Raw genomic sequence first — 23,275 nt, 5'->3', positions numbered from 1 at the left:
ACACTATCTAATTCCACTCTTCCATTTGACAGAAGGGGAAAATCTCCAGAAGAAAAGTGGCAATAACCATGGAAAACAGAAATGATGGTCTCCACTTCATAGGTGAGTACACTGAGACTTGAAAGCCAAGTAACCCACTCACGGTTCCATAGCCGGTCACTGCCATGGCCAAAAGCATCCAAGTCTGCCTGACTCTGAAGGCAATAGCTGTTAATGCTACAGCCAGCTGGTTCAAATGTGACGCTCTTCAAGGGAAGCTGGGCATCACAGGCGGTGCTAAGGAAAGCGCCCAGTGGCAGCACTTCCTGAAGCCCAACGTGAAAGCAGTGCGGGGGGGGCGGGGATCTAAAGACTTCTCTGACTGACTGATGGCAGGGTTTCCCACTGGCCCCTGGCCCTGATGGACGGCAATGGTGTTTTGCAAACTTGCTTTAGAAAGTTTTGCAAACTGGGCATTCAAAGGGCTGAGATTTCTGCGTAATATCACCTAAAAACAATCCTGGCAAAGGGCATGGTCCCTACTTTTTGGCTCTTAGCTTCAGGAATTGTTTAAGGGCAAGATAACCTTCGATCTGAAAATGGAGCTTGTGTTTATATGTTGTATATGTGGGTGTCATATACAAGTTGTGAAGGTTGCATGTGTGTATGTTCACAAGGGTTCCTGACAGTGTGCGGTGTTTGCAAGAGTGTGAGTGTGTGTAATAATATGCTTAGGAGATGAAGGATTAAGGAGGCTCTTCGTTTCCCCGCTCTCGCTCCCTTCCCCTCTCCCATTCTTCCTCCCTCCACCATCCATCTTTTCCTTCCTTCCAGAAATATAAAGGCACTACAACTTTTCCTCCTGCAGAGAGATGCAAATAAACATTCAGTCAAAATCTACTCCTCCCCCCCCCACACACACACACACATTTCAGAGACTTGCTGCAATCACAGCTGGTAAGGAGGTGACTGAGGAGTGGGAGGGTGGGGCGGTGAGGGGAGCATCTCACGCATTACAGCCAATCCGAAGTGAGGCAGGTTGCCTTCACGTGAAACTAAATTTGGCGTCAGGGGCTTATATTCTTTAAGTCTGGCCTGCAGAGGTTTGTTTTGTTTTGTTTTGTTTTGTGGTGCAATACAACGGGAAGACCATAAAACGATGCCAGGATCATAAGGACTGGACTTCAAGGACCCTTTGTGCCTGTTGCTAGATGCAGAACTTTTACTGCTTAACTTCTCAAAGTTGGTTGGCTTCTTTTAAACTGAAAGCAGGGTAATCACAATGCATTCCACTGGGTTACTGGGAGAATTGACTATCACAGTGGGAGCTCCACACAGTGCCTGGCACACAGGCACCAGGGACCCGCCAGCATTGGCACCTCTCACAGAGGCGGAGCACAGAGTACAGTGTTGGTTTCAAAATGATTCAGTGTTTTTCTCTTGGAAGAAAATGAACAAATGTGTAAAAAACAAACACATGTCTACTCCTTTAAGCACCTTTACAAAACAGTGAAACTACATTTGTAAAATTACTTCCAGCCTAGGGTAAAATATAAAAATGGAACAGGAAACTAAATATCTTTGCTAAATTATCCTTTCCGAGAGCAAAAACGACGAAAATGAAGAATGGAGGAAAGTTCTAGTCGCAAATAAATAAAATCCACATTCAATGTTTCCATAAATGGGGGCCCACCTTTTCGCTCTGTATCCGGAGCCCTCCAACCTGGGAAAGGATTGGGGAAAAACAAAACAGAACAGAACACCTGACATTTTCTCCAATTCCAAATGATGTTGGTTTTTTTTCCCCAAACAAGTAAGTCAAAATCAAAACAGCTTCTGCTCCTCTGAGCTACGTCTGACTTCTCAGGGACTTCTCACTCTGAGCGCCATCCAAGCTGCCAGAAGCAGGAAGTGCCCTGGCACCTGGGCCTCACTCAGGGGGCGGGGAAAGGCAGGGGGACCCCAGTTAACTGACCAAGAGGAACAGACCAGCCACCGTCTGTGCAGCAGCTGGAGGGGAGCAGGGCCTTCACAGGCACTGCCCCCGCGTCTCCGGGGAGTCACAGCAGATGCCTGTGGGAGGGGCAGCATGGGATTCACACCACGGCTCCAGAACCAGCTGAAGGACTTCCGACATGCCACTTAGTGTCTCTGGATCCGAGCAATGGGATAAGGAGTTTGTACTTCGCTGTGTTATTATGAGGTCATAGGTGCTCATGTATGCACAAGTATTTTGCAAAATCACTCCATGTAGAAATCACTCCACGTAGTTGGGTGATGGGTTTTCAAGCCCTTCCATCGGAAGAATACAGAGGAGGATCAGCAGGGTCCAAGGTCCTCCTCTGTAGTGTAAATACTACAAGGAATGTGGCCAGGAGGCTTGGATTTGAGTGACAGTTGTAGTGTCTGTAAATGTTGGCAATTCATTTGAAGTCTCTGATTCTTAACTGGTAATCCTTTCCCACAACAGAAACAATATTACATATGACATAAGTTTCTTATAACAATCAACTGAGTTCATGGATTTTCAGAAAAACAGTACCTACTACCACAAAATGTTATGCAAGGGTTTTTATCACTTTATAATTTCAAAATGGGTACACAATACTTATCAAGCAGCTACAGTATATGTTATTTTTATTTGAAAAATGAAAAAATCCTAGCAAGTAAAACAACTTCTGCTAAGGCAGTGGCTGAGCTCAGAATAGAACTTCATTTTTCTAGCTAATGTCTTTTTTCCCAAGGATTTCACAGTAAATCTATCCCTAACCAATCTGAGGGTTTTATGTACAGAAGGGATTTAAGGTGGGGCTAGATGCTAGACATTGGAATCAAGGGGCAGGTACTTACCACCAAATACAGCATAGTATACATGGAGAAGGAGGCGTGGCCAGAGAAGAAGGACTTCCTGCAAGAGCAAGAGAGGGCCATGAACGGGGCCATATGCACATTCCTGATCCATGTTTGTCTGCCTGTCTTCCCTCCCTAGACTATGACCTTGAGAGCAGCACTATCTTGTTCGTTTGTATGTCTTTTGTGGAGCTTGGTACAAATTGCCTGAAATCTCCCAGGTACCCATGAAGGCATGAATAAATAAATGAATGAATGCATGAACTTACAAATGCTGTGTAATGACTGTTTATTTACATACTTAACCCAATCATCTGACTGTGATTTCCTCAAGANTGCCTGTCTTCCCTCCCTAGACTGTGACCTTGAGAGCAGCACTATCTTGTTCGTTTGTATGTCTTTTGTGGAGCTTGGTACAAATTGCCTGAAATCTCCCAGGTACCCATGAAGGCATGAATAAATAAATGAATGAATGCATGAACTTACAAATGCTGTGTAATGACTGTTTATTTATTTACTTAACCCAATCATCTGACTGTGATTTCCTCAAGAACAAGAACTCTGCCATACCTGACCATCAAACCCAGAGCCCAGCACTGAGCCTGGCCCCTAGGAGGTGCTCAGAACATGCTCACTGGACTGCCTGTGGCAAAGGAGTGCCCACAGCCGTGAGAGATGGTGTCTCACCTGGCTTCCTGGACTTTGCTGTCATCGCCTCTGCACTTGTAGTTTTGAACATAGCCCTCAGAGCAGTTGATGAGGCTGAAATCCGGGCTGCAGACACTCAGGAAATGAGGACGCAGGCGTCCTATGGAGACTTTGGCAATGTCTGTGAAGGACTGGCTAATGGCACAGCCAAAGAGGAAGCAGCCCACTTGCTTGTAGAGGGCTGCCACGTAGGGATTCTGAATCGCTGGCCGGGACTTCTCCTTCAGGTAATAGATCCGGTAGAACTCCCCTGTGATGATCTAAAAGGAAACCAACGGGGGAATTAGGCAGTTCCGAGGTGCAGCACCAAAACTGATGCTATAAAGGACACTTGCTAACGTAAGAGAAGGTTCAGTATTAACGGCAAGTTATAATCTAGGAAAACACAATTTCCTACTTAAGACACGTAAAGATATAAATATGGACAGGAGGAAAGCTCAAAGTGCTAATAGAATCATCACTTCCCTTTTCCAAGAGAGTCCTACATAGCCATACAGTACTTTTATAATAAGAAAAACATACAATTAAATATATATTGTGTGTGTGTATATATATACATATAGAGAGAGAGAAGAAAAAGATAAATAAGAACTTAGCTGTATAAAATACAGTTAGATGAAGACTCAAAGACAGTGAAGGGTGGTCAGGGTGTCAGAGGATCAGAGCAAATGTGAGGATTCTGGGCTTTAGGGTAAAGGGTCACCAACAACAATCTAACTCTACAAAGGGCCCCAGCCTTGTGCCACCATTAAGCCACGGTGGGGGGTTCTATAGTCCAGAGTGAATGCCCCAAGACCAAGTCCTGCGTTTGAACCCAGACTCTGCCACCTACCTGGTGTCCTTCAGCGATAACCTAACCTTTCCACGTTTCAGCTTCCTTCTCCACGAAAGGAGAAGCCCACAACCATTACACTTAAGCCCACAACTTCACACCTTTGCAGAGTTGTGGGCTTAAATGTAATAAATGAACTGGGTCATAGGAAGTTATTCTTCCACTTCCCTTTTTAGAAGTACAGTATAATGAAATGAACGCTGGCTGACAAAGCAGGGAACTTTTACTGCAATGCCCTGCAATGTTTGTGAATTTCCTCATCTGCCTGCATTGTCCCTTCGATCCTGGAGGGCAGCAAGTGAGTCTTGATTTTCATACCCTCCCTCCATCCCACAATGCCTCCTCCTCGATGCTCAGGGGACATTTATCACTTTTCAAAGAACAAACAAACAAACAAAACAGAACCACTGAGCCACTGATTACTGATTCATACCGGATGTTGCTTTCATATACTTTATTTTGTGAAATCCTCACAACCACCATGACAGATAGAGCTGAGGCTCAGAGACAGGAAGCACTTCAACTGAAGCTGCCTGGTTTTATATTAAGAATGTGGGGCCAGCTGATTCCCTATGCTGCCTAGGCAAGAGACGACCAATTCTGCTTTGGTGATGCACCAAACCACACAGTCTGCTGCCTTTGTCTTAACTCCCCAGCACAGCCCTGGCCACTTCCTTGTGGCAACCACAGCCTGGGGAGAGTGATGTTCAAGTCATCACTCATCATAAAGACCCTTTCACACTCCCTCACGGGGCAGATGAGCCATACTTGCCCTTTCAGAGAGCAGAGAGCATATATACAACCACAAGGGAAGCAGTAGACGGATATATGGGGGCACTCCTTCCCAAAGTCTCCTGTTATTTTTTTCACAGTGAGGGAAGGCATCAAGGCATGGGGTCTGATCCAAGTCTTCGAGGGTGCCAAAGTCTGGGGATAGGATGGCCATGCAAGGAGGGGCGAGCCAGCTGGGCCCAGGGCCAACAGGTGCAATAGTGAGAACAGCTACTTCCACTGCTAAAATTCATGCAGTGATTCTGAGCTTAAAAGTGCCTGCTAGTTCTAAGTGCTACACTTTGGTTTCCCAAATCACACTGACTGTGGTCCTACATTAGAGGGAGACCATAAAAGACCAGTTCTGCCTAGCATCCAGGCTTGGCCACCCCCTGGGTGAGCAGGACAGATACCTGACCCTGCAGAGGCGCTCCGAGACTGTCAGCCGAATGAACGAAAGGAAGCAGGACAGTAGTCCTCACAACTGCCTTATTGCAAAATTGGAAATATCCTCTCAACATTACCAAGAGTCCTTTGATAACACGTTGCAAAGATTAAAATCTGAGAAGCATAGCAAGTCAGAAATGAAAGGGTCCATTATTTACAGAAAAAACCGAGTCCAAGTTAACTCACATCTACAGATTAGACCCAGGTGCTCTGAGTCCCCACCCAGCATTCTTTCCTACCATTCATGGTCTAATTCCCCTTTTGAACCTGTTTACACTTTTACCCTATGTAACCTTACGGGCTAACACGTTCCAGATGGTTAGTACTGCCACTACGTGCTCTCTTTCTTATTCTTCTTCATTTATGTCATGCTCGTGTGACTTCAGTCGCAGGGGGAAGGACACCAAACTAGGAGTCAAGGAGCCAGGGTTCAAGTCCCACTCACTGAGTGAATTTGGAATAAGTTAGGCTCTCCATTTGCAACATGAGCGTGCTAGACTCCATGATTTATCCCCTGATAATTGCAATGACATTTATTCTCAACCCTCCCGTGTCACCTCCCCCACCAGCCTCCCAACCCAGCAACAGTAACAAGCAGTAAGAAAGCAAAGCACTTCCTCGGAGATGACTACTGGTGAGGAGTGGAACCCAGACCCCACGCACAACCCCTGCCCTTGGATTGCTCCTGAGGTCCTTGAACCAGACCACTGTCACCGATTAGGAAACTGCTTCTCAATAGACTCGGCCTGAGCGTGGTTTCCTGTTTGATGCTGAGAAGGAACACGTGGGTTTCCACGGCAAATAAGCATCTCTTCCATGATTGCCTCATGAACCACAGGTGAGTCACCCTTCTGCTTCAGTCAGCTTAGAGAGAAGGGGTTTGACCGCAACTCGAAATTCCTCTGGGTTCTAACATCCCTTCATCAGAAAACTTCAGTTTTCCATGCCCCAGTCTTGCAAACAGAAAACTGCCAACTAAAATGTTTTCTCCATAAAAATAAAATAAAATAATGCTTTCTCTGATCCTGGGGGCAGAAAGAGAATATTTCACGATCCCTCAAACTCCTAACAACTGTGTTAATCATAGCAGCAGTCATTCTCATTTCTTTTGCACTTCACAGTTTCATTTAATCTGCCCCTCCGTGGAGAAGGCATATCCATTTTACAGATGGTAATATTGAGTCTCTGTGAGACACTCATTCATCTGTAGGATTAAGAGTAAAAAAGCCCAGATATTCTGACTCTCAAGTTCCAAGATCCATGGCAGTCTACAACTGAGATCATTTCATTATTGCTATTGTTATTGAGAACAGTTCCACTGCAGTATAACAATGGTGTATTTCCAAGGACCAGGCCAGGCTGAAGCCATTTAGCAGACACATGACTCCAGGACCACATGGCTTCTGGGCCAGCCCTGACAGATCCTGGAGTTAATGAGCAACAAATTATGTATTTTCTCTATCCCCCTGTACAGAAGGGTCGGGGAGTCGACAACACAGTCATAAATCATCATTATGAACCAGCCGGACTTGGCTTCTTGTAATCCTAACCCTTAAAAGACCATTTAATGAAATCCGGGCTGTGAATGACAGCCCGCATACCTCACCTCTGCAGAAGAGGCGAAGGCTTAAATTGTTTTCTGACACGTTACACACCTAACTCTGGAGTCCCAGATTTACTGCTTTCGGACTTTATTCATTACTCACAGTGTTTTTATTCCTGCGTAATGAAATAAGCTCTTCTCTCCACGCCACTCCCATACAAAAGCTCTGTCCCCCCCGCCGCCCTCCCCAAGCCTCTTGCCCCCAAGAGCCCTCATTTCTGCCTCAGTCAGCAAGGTTGTGATATGTAAATTTCACTGCTGAGAAAAATGCCTTCAATGTTGATCCCTTTCTGAAACAGCAAGCAACAGATCTGGGGCGGGGGGGGGGGGGGGCATGGAAGGCTGCCAGGCTAGGAGAGAACTCTCCCCTACCTGCCTCTTAAAGCCCTTGGCACAGAATCTGGAAACTAATAAACTGGGAAAGCATTGCAATTAAGCTACGAGGGGACAGAAAGGGATCAGTCCATGCCTGCGAGTGGCTGCAGTTTGGGGGGAGGTTGTTTCCAACTGTAAAGAGAGCCCCTCTTTCTGTCTTTTCCGGTGAAAAAGAGCTCAGCTACCCACCTATGCACAAGCATTGAACTGTTCTGGAGAGGAAACATGGAGAAACGTTAGGACAGGCTTTTTGGATAGGGGAGAGCACAGGGTGGTGAAAGAAGCACTCACTTTGGGAAACCAGCAAAACCTTGGTCTGAATCCCATCTCTTACCTTAGGCAAGGGACCTCACTGCTCTGGGTTTAGGTCTCCTTGTCTGTGAAAGAAGATTAATAACATCTACCTGGCAGGATCGCCAAGGGGACTCAAAAGGGTGAAAGGTCAGATGCCCGGTACCCAGCAGAGGAGCCCTCCAAAAGTTAATTTCCTTCTTCCATTGGAAAAGGGGAAAGAAAAAATGAACAAATACTTGCAGAGGATATCTTTTCCAAGATAATTCCAAGAGCTCCTTGGAAGAGAACATTTCGTTCTAAAGTTTACAAGTAACACCCCTCTAGGGTAGAACCAGAAAGCATGAGTGTGGATGGCATGGGCTTTGACCATTTTATCTAAGATGACTTTTTCAAGGGAACAAAGTGGAAGGGAAGTCTAACCCAAGGCAGAAAGGGCATACTGCATTGTGTTATTTTTTTAACACTCCATTCTATTTAAATTATCTCAAAAAAAGATTTTTGTCCAGTGTTTCAATGAGCTCTCTAAAGAGAGGCAGAATTCATCTTCCCCGACAGAGTTCGAAGGACCGACTTCCCTATATTCTGATCTGCTTGAACAATAATTCACATCTACTGTTACTTGTTTCTCACACCAGCCTGTGAATTACTAAGTTACTGTGGACAGTTTAAACATGAGGATGGTGAAGGGCAAAGAGGTCAGTGAATCGCTCTCAATCAGAAATCAGGCCACGGCAGGGCTGTTGCTGCAGCGAGATCTCCTCGTTCTGTCTGAAGGCTTCAAGTCCCAGCAGGCAGCAGGGGCTACATCTCCGGTGAGATGGACGTTGCACCTGGTAAGGCCACGTAATCCTCAGGCATTCGGACACCCTTGTCCCTGCCAACCACAGAGCACCGAGCTGTGCTTTCCCACCTCAGCGGTGCAGATTCATGAACCTCTTTCAATCCAGAAGAGATTCCTTCAACAAGTATCTTCTCTCACTATTTCTCAGTCCCAAGGGAAAGGAACGTGATGTATCTGGGCCCTGCTTCTAAGGATGAAGACAGAAGTGTAGCTGTATTTTCTCTGAAGCTCAATGCTCCATCGACTGCAAGAAAATGCAGTATGTCTGTGACTACAAATAATGGATGAAAAATTTCATTTTTGATTCTTCTGTCCCTCGGTTGTCCTCAACCTCTTTGGCAGATCAGCACTTCACCGACTGTGCAGGCAACGAGGACACGGATCTGTCCAAAGCCACCAGTGGGCTGGCCCTATGGGTAAGTCAAAACTCCAATAACTAGAATATGGACAACAAAGAGGCCAGGCAGAGGCCACAGAAGCTATCCACGGTTGAAATCATCAGCGACCATCCTGTGCCCACTAGTCATGAAGCCCCATTCTTTTCTCAAAACTCCAGGACTCAAAGCCACGGTCTCCTATTTGACTAGTTCTGCCGATCCACGGGAGAGCCTCCTGGCTGTTCTTTTCCAGAATTGCCTACTGCCCCTCTTTTACTCCTTTTTGACATTGAATTTCCTGTTTCCTTAAGATAGCACCACAGTGCTTTTCTTCCCATTTGTCAAGTACCTTTTCTCCTTCTTCCAGTGGCTCCTCTGCTGGGTTCTACCAGATAAATGTGGGTCTTCCCTAAAGTCGTACTTCTTGCTGTCAGCTGTGGTCTCAGCTGCTGCAATCCGTTCCATTACACTTTTGTGAAGATGACCCCCACAAGGGGCGCTCTCCCTCTCTCTCTCCTCTCCTCTCCTTTCCCTCTGCCTCCCTCTCTAGTTTCAGTTTACATCTTACCCCTATCAGCTCTATTGCAATCCTCAATCGAATCTCCCAACGGCTTATCAAATCAATGTTATTAGCACTGCACCCTAACCATTCCACTCATTCCAGCTTCTGTCCCAAACCTCACTTTCCTTTCTTCCATTCCTGGTCAAGGTGCTACAAAACACACAACTTCAAAGGCATGAAATCGTGGACTCCTCCATCTCCCTCATCCCACCAGCCTCCAGCACTGCTCGTCCAGCTTCGGCAAGGCCTCTCACATACCACCTTTTTCTTTCTCCCCCTTGCTTCCCACTGTGGTTCAGGTCTCATCAAAATCGACCAAACTAGCGTCAAATACTTCCATCAATCTCTAGCCTATTAATGCCAGGAATGACTCCACAGCATTCAAGGAATTTCACAATCTTGCTGTAATCTTATCTCTGTCTACTCCCTTATTCTCCATTTCTCCGGCCAAGCAGCTCTATTGTTCAATCTCTACTATCCTTGAAGAAACCTCCTCTGCCTGGAATGTCAGGATCTCTGATGAAAGTCCCAACCATCCTTCAAAGTAGATCTCAAGTGCCGACAAGTGTACCAGATCGGAGTTTTGGCTCTTTTACGTCAGGGTCTTGCACAACTGAGCTCTCAGTTTCCTTATGTGTAAAGAGCGGGAAGTTGTGGCACCAACAGCTCAAGAGCTATTGTGATAATTAAATGGGTGAAGTGCTCAAAGAATGGTGATGACAATAACCTTCAGGGGTCGTCTTCTGAACACTTGTAGCACTGTATGCATCTCTCAGACCGTTAACAGCATTTGGCCTGTTTTGTGTTTGCAGTGCTCCCCTCTCTGGGGCCCACCACCCTTCACTGCCCTTACTCTCATCTTCTCTGACCAATTCTTTAGTCTTCTTGAGGGTCTCACTGTACAGTCAGTCTCATACTTGTCCTGCTTCCCTCTTAGACCATGAGCTCTGAGGGCCAGTCTGTGTCTTATACATTAGCATTTTGGCCAAGCTACCTACCACACCCCTTGCTTGTTACAGGAGAGGTCTTTCACTAGGCATCTCCTTTAGCAGGTTATCACCTTCTGCACAAACCACTTCATACAAAACACTAGTGCACACCATCGATCTTAGGCAGCCCCCTGCCAGTGACCTCGATGTTTTGTCGTCCTCCATACATGAGCTCTCCAAGCCCAAGATCTAAAAGCCTCAATAGCTCACTAAATAAAGAGCACTCGGAGTAGCATGTAGCACTGAGTGGGCCTTCAAAAAGTGTCAGTTCGAGAGCTGGGCTTTGAAGCCAGACAGACCTGGGTTTTAATCCCTGCTCCCCCATTTGGTAAGCAGAGTAACCTCACCCTGGTCACGTCACCCTCATAAGCCTCAGTCCCTTCCTCCCCCCATTGTAAATGGGGTAAACAACACCTATCTCCTGCAGCTGTTGAAGAGGATTTAAGATAAGGCATCTTAGTTTTTGGCCCATTAGATAGCTCGCAAATGTTATCCAGGTCTCCACCTCGTCCAGTAATACACCCAGACTCCCAGAAACAGATTTCTGAGACTCTTTGAGCATTATCGCTTAAAATAAGAAAACTGTCAACTTCACATTAGACACAGTTTTCAAATAGTCGTTAACCCTTCAGGGCTCTACCTAACAAAGGAAGAACTGCAGCAGCTCTTCCTTCTTCCCCAGCCGTGAGTGGGGTATCGGGGAAGCAGATTACAGTGAATCCTGATCTCCATGCCTGTGTTTTGTTAAATTGCAAATAGATGCCCCCTCCCACCACCCCTCCGGGGATAAGAGGGCCTCAGAAGAACTCCGTAGCCCTGTGATCAGGGGATGACACAGTTGAAGGATTAATGTGACCACTCTCTGTTGGTGGTCTTGGTAATTGCACAGATGTAGTGGATTGTAAACTGGGGGACAGGGTCCCCCACTAAGGCACTGCTGGGCCAGCACGACTTCACTTTTTTCAGAGCTGAAAACTTGACTAACCTTTAATGAGGAGGCAATCTTGGGGAACCTTGTTTTCTTGGCGGTGCTTTCTCAGATAAAGGGAGATGGGGGTGGGGAGGAAGTAATGAAGTCCAGATGTAGGCAAACTGAAGCCTGATCCTGAACAAACAAGTCTTAGAGGTATTAAGCTCTTCTTCATGTCTCTCCAGCAAGAAATTTCCGTGTGGTACAGAGCATGTTCCATGTTCATCACGGACCATAAAGATTTTAGGGAGGCAAATAGGACGCTTTTCTCTGCTCTGCAAAAGATATCCTGTGACAACTTTTAACCCAATACTTTTTGATTTTCTGCTGAAAATGTATGGCCTCCTGTGATTTCTATAAACATATATTGAGCACCAAAATCTGTGCCTTGTAGTAGAAGTAAATAATCAAATCAGACTGGTCCATAGCCTGATGCTGCAAACAGGGTAGGCAGGAAACAGACAAATAAGTAGACATGACACTTCAGCACTGTCACTGCAAAGACGGGGCTGGGCCCAGGGGACTTGGGGACTTTCGGAAGGTGGGGGAAGAGGCAGCTGAAGAAGGAACTATCTGCTGTTTATTTAGTACCTACCATATGCAAGAGGAAAAGGCCTGGTCTGTGCCTTCCAGGAACCTATTATCTAGCTGGGGAGACAAGCCGTGACACAAATCACAGTGCAAGGCAGTGTGTATTGAAGGTGCTATTTGCAGCTTCTAGCAGTTCAGTGATGAGAGAAAACATGCAGCTAGTTGGGATAAGGTTCACCGCTGCGTCCCCAGCACCTGCTAGACCGTGGGTGTTCACCAAATAATTGTGGAAGGTAGGGAGGCTTCAGAAGGCAGTCCTGGTATTGTTCTTTGTTTTGTTTTGTTTGTTTTGTTTGTTTCATTTGCTTTGTTTTTTTAAAGCCTTGGCAGATTCAGAGGACTCTTGTTCTGACCCTGCCACTAATTAGTTATGGGAAAGTCACTTACTATCCTTGAGACCCAGTTACCTAAGCTGTAAGAATCAACTTCCCAAGATGACTTGCCAGGTGCTGTGAGGGGATGTGCACATAAAGGCCACTTTGCACACTGCACGACACTGAAGAAATGAAAAGAATGATTCTCACTGACGACACACATCATGTCACTGGATCCAAACCCCACAACAAGCCCATGGAGTGGATGAATTACCGTCAAGAGCTTACAGAAAAGGAAGGCATAGCTCTTTTCTAAGGAGTCCACGGCTTTGCCCGAGTTCGAAGGACAAGTACAGAATACACAAGCACAGAAGTTGGGATACAGACCTAAGTTAGGTGATGTCAGAATCTGAGCTTTTCCTCCAGTTAGAATATTATTACAGAGTACAAGTTCCAATGGGGTTAAAGAGGAAAAGCAGCCTGTTTATGCCTGGAGATAGAAGGGGATTCACCCTTGCGTCAACTCCTAGATATTAAGAATCTATATAAACCCCTTCCAGGGCTTGACCAAGGCAATCACTGATCCCGTGTTTATTTAAAAAGAATACTGAGCATTTTTTCCATATTAAAATCGTTGCCCGGAATACTCTTCGCAACACAGCACCAGGCAACATGAGAGGAGGGGAGATAGGAGATGATATTTTACTATTTGCTCCTAATCTCGCTGCTGCTAGAGTCATTAAGCCTTTATAAGGCAGGGATAGAATCCATGGCTTTGTGGATTTGGAAGGAATTCCTATTATGCTAAGTCCAGAACCCGAGGTACATCTGAAAAAGAGGTCAACGTGACTAGATTTTTCCCCATCTCCTGCCTCAGAAGAGTGTCTGTTTTCTCTATAACTTCTGAGAATCTCCACCACCACCAGTCCATTCCTTTGTTATGGGGACACTCGAACTGAAGCAGGGGCACCCAATCAGTCAAGGCTTCCCTTGCTATTTGAAGCAAACCTGACACTTGGCAGGGTAGGATGATTGGATTTCCAGCTCTTGGTGCCCATCAACCATCCCTGCCTGTCACTCACACCCTCTGACCAGAAGCAGATTCTGGTGGAAGCCAGCTGGGCTCTATGACTGCCCATAATGGGAAAGTGGGAAAGAAGTTGTTGCTGTTGTTGTTTAATTTAGGCTGTAGAGCTTTTCCAGAAACGAGTCTACTGAAGTGAACGACTCTGTTTTCCTCTGAGGTCTTTGCTTTTACTTTTTCCAGAAGAACCATGGCACTGAATGGCAGTAAATAGGCCAGGGAGCCTCCCCATTGGCCCACGTCTCATACACACCTCCCGCTGCAAGGCAAGGACAACTGTGTCAGGGGGTAAAGGTCTCCTTGTAAAGAAGCAGGAGTGACAGTCATGAGACCTGAGTTCTAATTCGATGGACCACAAGGAAACAGGGGTCCAAAGGCTGCAGTTCTCTCCCTGATTCTACTTTTACCAGATACAGGGTCTTGGCTAAGTTACTTCACCATTTTCTGAATCTGGTTACTCCTAATAGAAAGAGTTAACATTTACTGATTATATGGTAGGTGCCAAGCACTGAGTTACTTTATCTACATTAACTCATTTAATTTAATTCTGAAAACTGTAATAAGTAGGCATAGTGTCTCCGTTTAAGAGATGAGGCTCAATGAAGCTCAACTTGCTGCAAGCTCCACGGCGGAGCTCAGATACACGCCACAGCTCATGCCTTTAACCACATCCTACCAGAGGTGTCCAACCTTTTGCTGTCTCTGGGCCACAGTGAAAGAAGAGTTGTCTCGGGCTACACATTAAATACATTGTGACATATAATCTCAAAAAAAATCTCATATTTTAAGTAAATTTACTTTTTGTGTTGGGCCAGATTCACAGCCACCTTGGGCTGCATGTGGCCTGTAGGCTGCAGGTTGGACACCCCTATAAGAACCACAAAAATACCTATCTCTCAGGGTTTCTGTGGAGATAAAATGTTTGAACATGGTCCACAAGTTTCTATGTCACACAGCAGCACCTGACAAAAGACTGCATTATCTGCTTGCCCAGTCTTCTTCAGAACTATAGGAAAGCAGTCTGCAAACCTACTTTACTAATACTGCATGGGCTGAGGAAGCAGAGCTGTTGCCGAGCCTATAACCAAGGCCACAGCACATGACTATTTCAAAGAAACCTGGGAGGTCAGAGAGCATTTTAATTTAAACATCAACATGATCCGAGAAGAGAGGCAAGCCACAATTAAGAGTTTTCGTGGAAACACTAGCATCTGTAAGATGGAAGGGGCGGTCTTGGCAAAAGGAGGAAAGGAGCTGCTGAGCAGGCGTTTTGCTTGAGGAAGCATGGGTCTGGAAGAAGCTGCTTTAGCACCCTGTTGTCCATCTAGCCTGCTGCTACCAGGTGCATTCCCACGAATGACAGTATTTGATTCTTACAGAAATACCCATGAGTTCGGGATTTCTTTTTCCGCTGCATTGTGTTGGGGAGCTTCTTGCTAGGGTAGCTGGTGAGGATGGCGTGTGAGGGGAGAGAGGAACGCAGAACACCCCACCCCTGTGCTATTCTTATTACCACTTCCTGGTTATAGTGGGGTGAGGGGGGGTTAAAAGAATTCAATTAACTGATCCACCAAAGGTCAAAAACACCTGTTCAAATGTTAACGTAATTATTTGCCTTCTAATACAGACATTGTTTTCAGGAAAAGCCATTCTTCCTCAAGAACTCAACCCACACTGTCAGTTTGGGGCAAATAGTAAAATTGGGTTTGAATTCTTCATTTTCTGAACACAAAAATCCTTAGTCCACCTTAAAGAAACTACTACAGTTGCCAAATGGACTGTTTTTCTTTTAAGGGTTGGAAAGAATTCTCATAGACTCCCTTCCCCCTCCCCAAATTCAAACTGTTGATTGTGTGCCTGGTTTACGATGTTATTAAAAAACAAAGAGGGGTCTCAAAGTTTACAACCAACCCCCAGAGTGGGGAAGTACAAAGAAAAACTTTATGAAATGTGGTTCCCGTACCATCAGCAGCTTACATTTGATCCAGGGTAGGCAAGATTAGCCAACTGCCTATCCCCTTGAGCAGTTGATTAGGAATTGACAACCTGCATTCCAAAATCAAATCAGCAAGATGGAAAGAAGGCTTTGGAAGAAGCCAAGCATAGGTTTGAATCCCAACTTTTAAAAGCCGTAGACTTTGAGCTTATCATTTGACCTTCTGATTTTCCACTTGTATGATGGGGATAATGGCACTTACTTCACATGCAGTGTTCTTTCTTTTTTAATCCTCACTCAAGGATAGGTTTTTATTGATTTTAGAGAGAGAGAATGGAGGGGGGGAGAGAAAGGAAGAGAGAGACAGAGAAACACATTAACGTGAGAGAGAAACATTGATTGGTTGCCTCCCACACACACCCCGACCAGGGATCAAACCCACGACCTTTTGGCATACAGGAAGACAGTCCTACCAACTAAGCCACTCACCCGGGCCACGTGCGGTATTCCTAACAATAACTTCCTTCTTCTTGGCTTGCTAATAGAGGCCAAACATACACTTCCAGGATATGGCTAATATATAGATGACACAAGAATCTTGGCAGACATGATGTTTATTTATGTCTTTTATCCACGTGGCTGAGGTTAAGGAGCACAGAACAAACTTAAAATAATAGTGGAGGTATGGAATGGACAGCTGTGAATAATGTATGGCTCACAAATTTTAAGACTGGACTGCCATCAATTACTATTTCCCTCCTCTGCCCCGAACGGATAGATCTAAAACATGGTGGTGACCTTCCAAGTACAGGTAGGCCATAGCCCAGTTTCCACGAGGCCACCACTGCTCAAGATAATTGTGGACCTTGTCCGAGTCCGTGGCACATTTTTGCATCCTTAGTGAGGACTCTGTCCTCTACCGGAAAACCTGGTTGTAAGTCTGGACTTTACACCTGTGTATGAGTAACCTGCTCAGCAGTTAAGAGTATGCAAAGTATTTCAGTACTCATGACCTCTTTTACCCCTCCATGCAATGCAATGAAGCAAGATGGTCATCCCTGGTGTCAAAGATGCTCAGCTTGTCAGTGGAGGGCCAGGTCTAGAACCCAGGTCTCTAGATTCCAAGTCTCATTTTATTTTCACTTGGACATCACAGCCACTGGTGGCTGAGAGAACTAAATACCAGCGGCATTACCACCGTTACGGCAGCACAGCGATGATATGGAAAGAACCCGGAAAATGTCTGTGATATCTGACAAGGTATTTCCCTCCTCCACTATGGCTCAAAGCTCAGACTATGGGCTAAGGGACAAATAAAGTTCAAATCCTAACTCTACCACTTATTAACCAAGTGAGCTCGGACAAATTACATTTACTCTGTAAGCCTCGGTTACCTAATGTGTAGGAAAAAAGATAAGAACAGTATCTAGACTTCATTGGGTTGTTGTGAGGATAATGCATAGAAAGTATTTTAGTATACAATACATGATAGGATCTGAGAATTTAAGCAAGATGACGTATAACAAAACCAATTTTACCATAGGCTAACTGACATAAACAAGAGTTAAGTTCCTATGGCATCTCACCAATGTCTTTATAATGAAAAGACATTGACTTTTATGTCCTGCTGGTGTGGCTCAGTGGACTGAGCACCAGCCTGGGAACCAAAGGTTCACCGGTATAATTCCCAGTTAAGGTATATGCTTGGGTTGCAGGCCAGGTCCCCGGTGTGGGGCACGCACCAGGCAACCGCACTGTGATGTTTCTCTCCCTCTCTTTTTCCCTCCCTCCCACTCTGTCTAAAAATAAATAAATAAAATCTTAAAAAAAACGACAAGACATTGAATTTGAAATGACATTATTTGAGAACCTGCTATATATGTACGTGTGTGTGTGCAAAGGATTTTAAAGTACCTTTAATAATAATATTAACTGTCTTAAATAAGTAGTGCTAATCAAGTAAAATTCTTATCGCACTACCAAGTCTCGGCTAACTCAGATATTCTATAATATGATGCCGGCGAAGTCAGACCGGCTGAGCACGGTGGGGTGGGCACTTACCGCAAGGATGGCGATGACTATGCCCACAGCGCAGAGCACAGCATCATTTATTGTCTCACCAGTCTTCACTGGGTACTTGATGCTGTCGTCATTGCAGTAAAACCCTCGGTGGTAAGGCTTGATGGTGCTGGTCTCAATGATCAGGAAGGGCAGGCCCGCTGGTCAAGACGAAACCATTGCATGTGCCAGGGGAAGAGACAAAACAAAACAAGGGCGAGACATCAGTGCAGGATGGCTACAGAATGAGAACAGCAAAGACACTTACACAGCAACACTGACAGAGGTATGAGCTCTGCGTTTTAGCGATCTACACCCTAACGGGAGCTCTGACCGCGCCTCCCTTTTCCTCCTTTCGTCAGCCCTCCTGTCTACCAGCACAGAGGGCGGCAGCGGGAGAGATGGGGTCGGAGCTTGTCCACTGCTCTACAACATCCTGTTAAAAATTAACCCCCAATTTGTAATAATTACTAACACAGCCAAGTCTAATAATGTCTCATTATGCCTTCAAGTACATTCTTCTCTTAAGTCTTAACCATTTCCCCTTTGAGAAGGTCATACTAAGGCTATGTTGCGTGGTATAGAGAAGGCCTGGGGTCAGACAACTTGAATTTGAATCCCAGGTCCACCATTTCCTAGCAGTGTGACTTCTGATTCTTGCTCTATCTTCCTGGGCCTCAGTTTCCCCATACATCAAATGAACTGTGGTGAGGACTAAAAGAGAAAAAAAAGCACATAAAATTGCTAGCACAGTGCCCGGTACACAGTAGCTATCCAGTGAGTGCCATACTCCTGCGTCTTGTTCGTTTACTGTTCAGAGTCATTATGAAGACTGAGCAGAGCGGAGCTGGACCCTGCTGCCTGCAGACCTGGAGCAAAGCCCAAAGCACCTGAGAGCTCCTAGCTGCTGGTGCAGCTGCTGCTGGTTTAATCAGTGGCCAGCTCAGATGCCATTCTCTTAAAGGTCCTGGCAAATGGATTCCATCACCTGCCAGGAAAAACTCCCTCATAACCCTGAAATAAAGAGTGAAGCGTCACAATTTCTCTTGTGTGAACACCGCAGTAGCCTCCAAATCGGTCTCGTGGCCTTCACTGTCGCTTATACATATCCACCAGTTTACTTCCTGACCATAACATTGCCTTGCTAAAACCTCTTCCATAGTTCCCCACTGCACAGGACAAGATAAAGCATGACTTGAACCCCCTCTCTCCAGACTCATGTTCTCCTGCCCCCATCCTGCCCATCCCATCCTATAAAAAATAGCACACAGAGACCATCTTGGTTCAGGCTCTTAGCCAGACCTATTTCTCCCCTAGCATCCAAGTTCAATACCAAGCCCCAATGCCACCTCACAATGTAGAAGGTGAGCCACTGAATGTTAGGACTGGGGAGGACCATGAAAAGCACCTAGTTAATGGTAACAGACACCGGTGATGTGCACGTCTAATGTGTAAGGTACTTTTATCCATTTTTGCATAGGCTCAACAACCTTGAGAGGTCATCTAAAAGCATCATTTAAACATGACTATTGCTCATTTTCAAGTGGAAAAAACAGGGAGTCAGAGAGACTATTGAGCTCACTCAGTCTCTTAGCCCATCCCAAAATGCCTAAATCCCTAATTTTACTTTGCAAATTAATTTTATCCAAATGTGAATCTCATTAGCTAAAAAAAAAAAAACAAGATAAGCAGTTGTTGAAAAGATAAAATTCCATTTTCATGTTTTTCAAAAAGAATTAAATTCACATCACATTGCTCGAGGGATCCAGACCACCTCTTAAAAAAAAAATGCACCATGAACTCCACAATTTTTCAATTACTTTGGTGCAGACCGGCAGCAATAAAAATGCTCACTCTCTAAAAAGTGTATTTATGTATCACTGTGTATACGCACATGGATTTATTTGGTTTTATTCTTGGGATTTATTTGAATTCTACGGCTATTTATTTTGTGACCCCCTAACTGCTTCCTGCTAGAACAACAATTTACTTTATCAAATTCATACTGGTGCTTTGAAAAGAAAGAACAGCAACACACCACAGCATTGTGCTTGACCTTCTCAAAGTAAACACAGAGGGGCCCTGGAAGGCAATAACCATTAGCCCTTGAAACTCCGTCTCTGCAATGGAGTGAAGGGGGCAAGGAAAGCCGTGGGGCTTAGAAATGGCAAGAGCAGTGAGATAATCTTTTGGGGTTAGGAGGCTGGGAGAGAAAGATAGCACGTGGGACTGGACGGTCTTCATTCCACTGCCTAAACATTTTGAAATGTGGCCAAGTTGGCTATGAAAAGTAGCTGAGAAGCCAGTAGTGTGATAATAATAGTCTGCTTTTAAGATCCGCACATCGTGATAGAATCATTTAGCTTGGTGTACGTGCCCAGCCGCAGCCTCTGCAGGGTCTGGGAGCCAAAATGTTGCTAATAAACTCAGGTAGGGAACAGACCCCGAGCTCCTTAAATTTGTGCTACACGCTCAGGCCCCCAGCTTCTATTTTTAATAGCGTGCATATGATAGGCCTGTAAAACATATGTTTCTAAGGACAATAAAACACATATAAAAGGGCTGTGGAGTGAGACAGAACTGGGTTAATGATCTCAACTCGGCTCCTTTTTACTTGCGCAAGCTATTTCACATCTCCAAAAGCCCCTGCTCATCTGTTCAATGGGAAGAATGAAATCTAGCTTTGAGATTGCTCAGGTGATGCCCTATGTTAATGTAGTCACTCACCCATTCACTCAATAAATATTTATGGAGTTTCTCCTAGGTATACAGAGACTACAAGGAATACAAAGATGCCACCCCTGCCCTCAGGGAGCTTACGCTCTGGAAGGGGAAGACACACACACACAATATACAGGGTGTTGCTTTAGTTGGAAGACACCAAGCAACAGCATGCGTATCGTGAGCACAGTCTGGCACACACTATGGACACTCGCGAATGTTAAAAGGAAGAAGGGGGAAAATCCCACAGAGAAGGTTAGGAAAGAAAATGTCTGCTTCGTTCCGTTGCCCTCTTAACCTGGGAGCAATCCAAATTCTTTTCCTTCCTTCCTTGTCCAAGGCTTGGGGAGGGTTTCCGGTTCTGATTGTGTGGGCGATGGCTGCAAACAGACAAGAAGTTGGATCGGAATATGTTCTGTTTGTTTTCTTAAAAGGCATGAAATAGCATTTAGAAAACCCAATGGCTTTTTTTTTTGTCTCCCCTACCAACTGTGGTCTGATTGCGGGTGATGGCAGTCAAATCTTGACTTTGTTCCAGGCAGAAAGAAACCTCGATTCTTGTAGTCAATGGGAAAAGCATAAACATTTTCCCCAATAGGGCAGCTACTCCTCGGAGATACAAACCATGCCTCCCCTCTCCAGGGCACAGAGAAGAGGCTCTTTCCCAAAGCGGCATCATCCTTACTACCAACCCCTACAGTCTCTGATCATTTTCATTTCAAGAAAATTTCCGGTGCTAGCCACTGGGAATCTAAAGGCGAACATATCATAGTACCTGCCCTCAAGAGGCTCATGGTGTTGTAAGAAAGACACAAAAACAGGAGCACTAAAAATATTTCTAACATGCAGACTGACATGTGTATAGATTACAGTGAGGGCACGAAAAACTACTCTACTAGGACCACTAAAAACGGCCCACAGAGGACGGCAGGTTTCCACTGACCCTTCTAAGAGCAAGAGGCCCAACAAAACGGTGTCCATGATGAAAATATGATTATAAATTTGGCCACAGAGCTGGCAGAGACACATAAGGAAACAAAGAAAGGAAGAAAAAGAAAATAGCATAAAGAACAGCAATAACAGCGAACATTTACTGAACAATGACTATGTGCCCACACTGTGCTGAGGATCAAGACCACTGCAGTCCGACAAAACCCGGCTGCCTGTTATGTTCCAGGTACTGATGGGGCTCCTGAGATGAAGAAATTCACACCCCGCCCTTCAGGTGGCCCACAGGCTAATGGGAGAAACAGTTATAAAGACTAACACACTTGGGCGCTGGCCAGGTAGCTCATTTGGTTAGAGTGTCATCCCCATACATCAAGGTTGCAGGTTCAATACCTGGTCAGGGCACACACACAAGAATCAACCAATGAATGTGTAAATAATCGGAACATAAGTCAAAGTTTCTTTCTCTTTCTCTCTCTGTGTCTCTCCTCCTCCTTTCTCCCTTAAAACAAAACAAAACAAAACAAAACGAAAAACTAACACATCTCCAAAAGGTAAATCACAGATAGTTTTTTTTGTTCCTATTGATTATTATTTTCTAAATATTTTACAACTGATACACATTTGGTTTAAAATAAAAAACATTGTTTCTAAAGAAAAAAACAACTAGCATGTTAAGTCAACTTAAGGTTCAAAGGGATGAAAGTGACTTACCAGAGTCACTCTGCAAAGACATGGTGGAGCTGACTGAGGTTCAGATGATCTGCCTCTTAGTGCTTTCTAAAGTACGGGAGTCACTTAAAGCAGAGGGAAGGAAGCACCGAGGAGTATCAATAAATTAACTAAAGCTCAGCAAACCTTTGAAGAAAAATAATGGTTTGTTTGGAACAGTCAAGGCAACAGCAGTGGCTATTGTTCACCGAACATTCGCCGTGGACCGCATGTGCTCGAGATGCAATTCAACCGAAACTCTGAAGCCAATATCCTGGAATTAAGATGTGTATCTATAATGAAAAGTAGATTACCAGCTTTTTGCAAAGCATAACCAAAGAGTATGAGCACACACACACCATCTGGTGATTCTAGACACAGACTCAAGTATTTCTCCTTCTTTTAATCAAGGATCAATTAACTTCCTATACCTCCAGGGACCTCTTGAGATGTGTAAAAGCTGCAGAGGAGGCGAAATACGAACTCACTGACAAACACTTAATGGGCAGAAAATCAAAGCATTAAGAAAGGCCCCTGTGTTGGGTTCAGGCCTTTGAAAGTTCTCTGGCTTTGAAAAACTAACACGGGGGTAGGTTGGGTGGTTGGGAGTGAGGTGTAAAAAAACAGAGGATAAGTTTTCAGGGCCCACCCATTGATAAAGTCATGTGGGAAGTGTTACCAAAGTGACCCAGCCCCAGAGCCCTGCTCTCTTCAGCCACAGCTTCGCATGTGCACAAAACTAAACAGTCTCCTGCTCTCAGAGTGCTCTTTAGAAAGCCCCGGGTGTGAGGAGGGAAAGAAAGCATGGGGATCGGAGAGTGAATGAGAAATCATTGCACTTTTGCATGATCCAAATCAAAGCATTAGGGAGGAGCTTCCCGTGTGTTCGTTCTATCCCCCAAGTCCCTCAAGTGCCTTTTCCCGAGTTGTCCAACTTTCTGCTCCCCTCAATTAGCAGTTACCTTAAAACAAGCAAAGTCCAGAATATCTGAGAGTAATAAATAAACTAACATCTGCAGAAAGCTCACACACCTATGCACAAAATAATGCCAGACACAAATATGCGTGTAAGTATCAAGCACAGAGTAAGTAGCTCAAATCAGACAACTATTAGGGCTCTGTGACAGGAATTTACCCATCTTACCCACACTGTAGAGTTCTATTGTCTTTACCAATGAAAACTTGAGGCTCAGAAAGGTTAAGCAGCTCACCTGAAGTGCAAAGCTAGCAAATGGCATTAATTTGGACTGGATGTTAGAAACACAGATAGAAGATGCTGGGCTTCTGATATCAAGGAGTACAGAATCTAATTAA

At 45.0% G+C, this 23,275-nt stretch overlaps 1 protein-coding gene across 1 annotated transcript in view; it reads right to left on the bottom strand.

The window, feature by feature from the left end:
* The window catches only part of PLPP3 (phospholipid phosphatase 3), a 79,017-nt gene that overhangs the window by 22,523 nt on the left and 33,219 nt on the right, over positions 1 to 23,275 (bottom strand). Inside the window, exons 2-4 of the mRNA XM_037043172.1 lie at positions 17,585 to 17,742; positions 3,517 to 3,797; positions 2,830 to 2,887 (exon numbers count right to left, since the gene is read on the bottom strand). Of these exons, the coding sequence (XP_036899067.1) occupies positions 2,830 to 2,887; positions 3,517 to 3,797; positions 17,585 to 17,742 (497 nt within the window). The remainder of the gene's footprint in view (positions 1 to 2,829; positions 2,888 to 3,516; positions 3,798 to 17,584; positions 17,743 to 23,275) is intronic.

The sequence above is a fragment of the Sturnira hondurensis genome, unplaced genomic scaffold (genome assembly GCF_014824575.4).
Source record: "Sturnira hondurensis isolate 20B ecotype Veracruz unplaced genomic scaffold, ASM1482457v3 Scaffold0004068, whole genome shotgun sequence".
Lineage (NCBI taxonomy): Eukaryota > Metazoa > Chordata > Mammalia > Chiroptera > Phyllostomidae > Sturnira > Sturnira hondurensis.
Note: the sequence above shows the minus strand (reverse complement) of the source record. Positions and strands in the feature narration are given on the sequence as shown.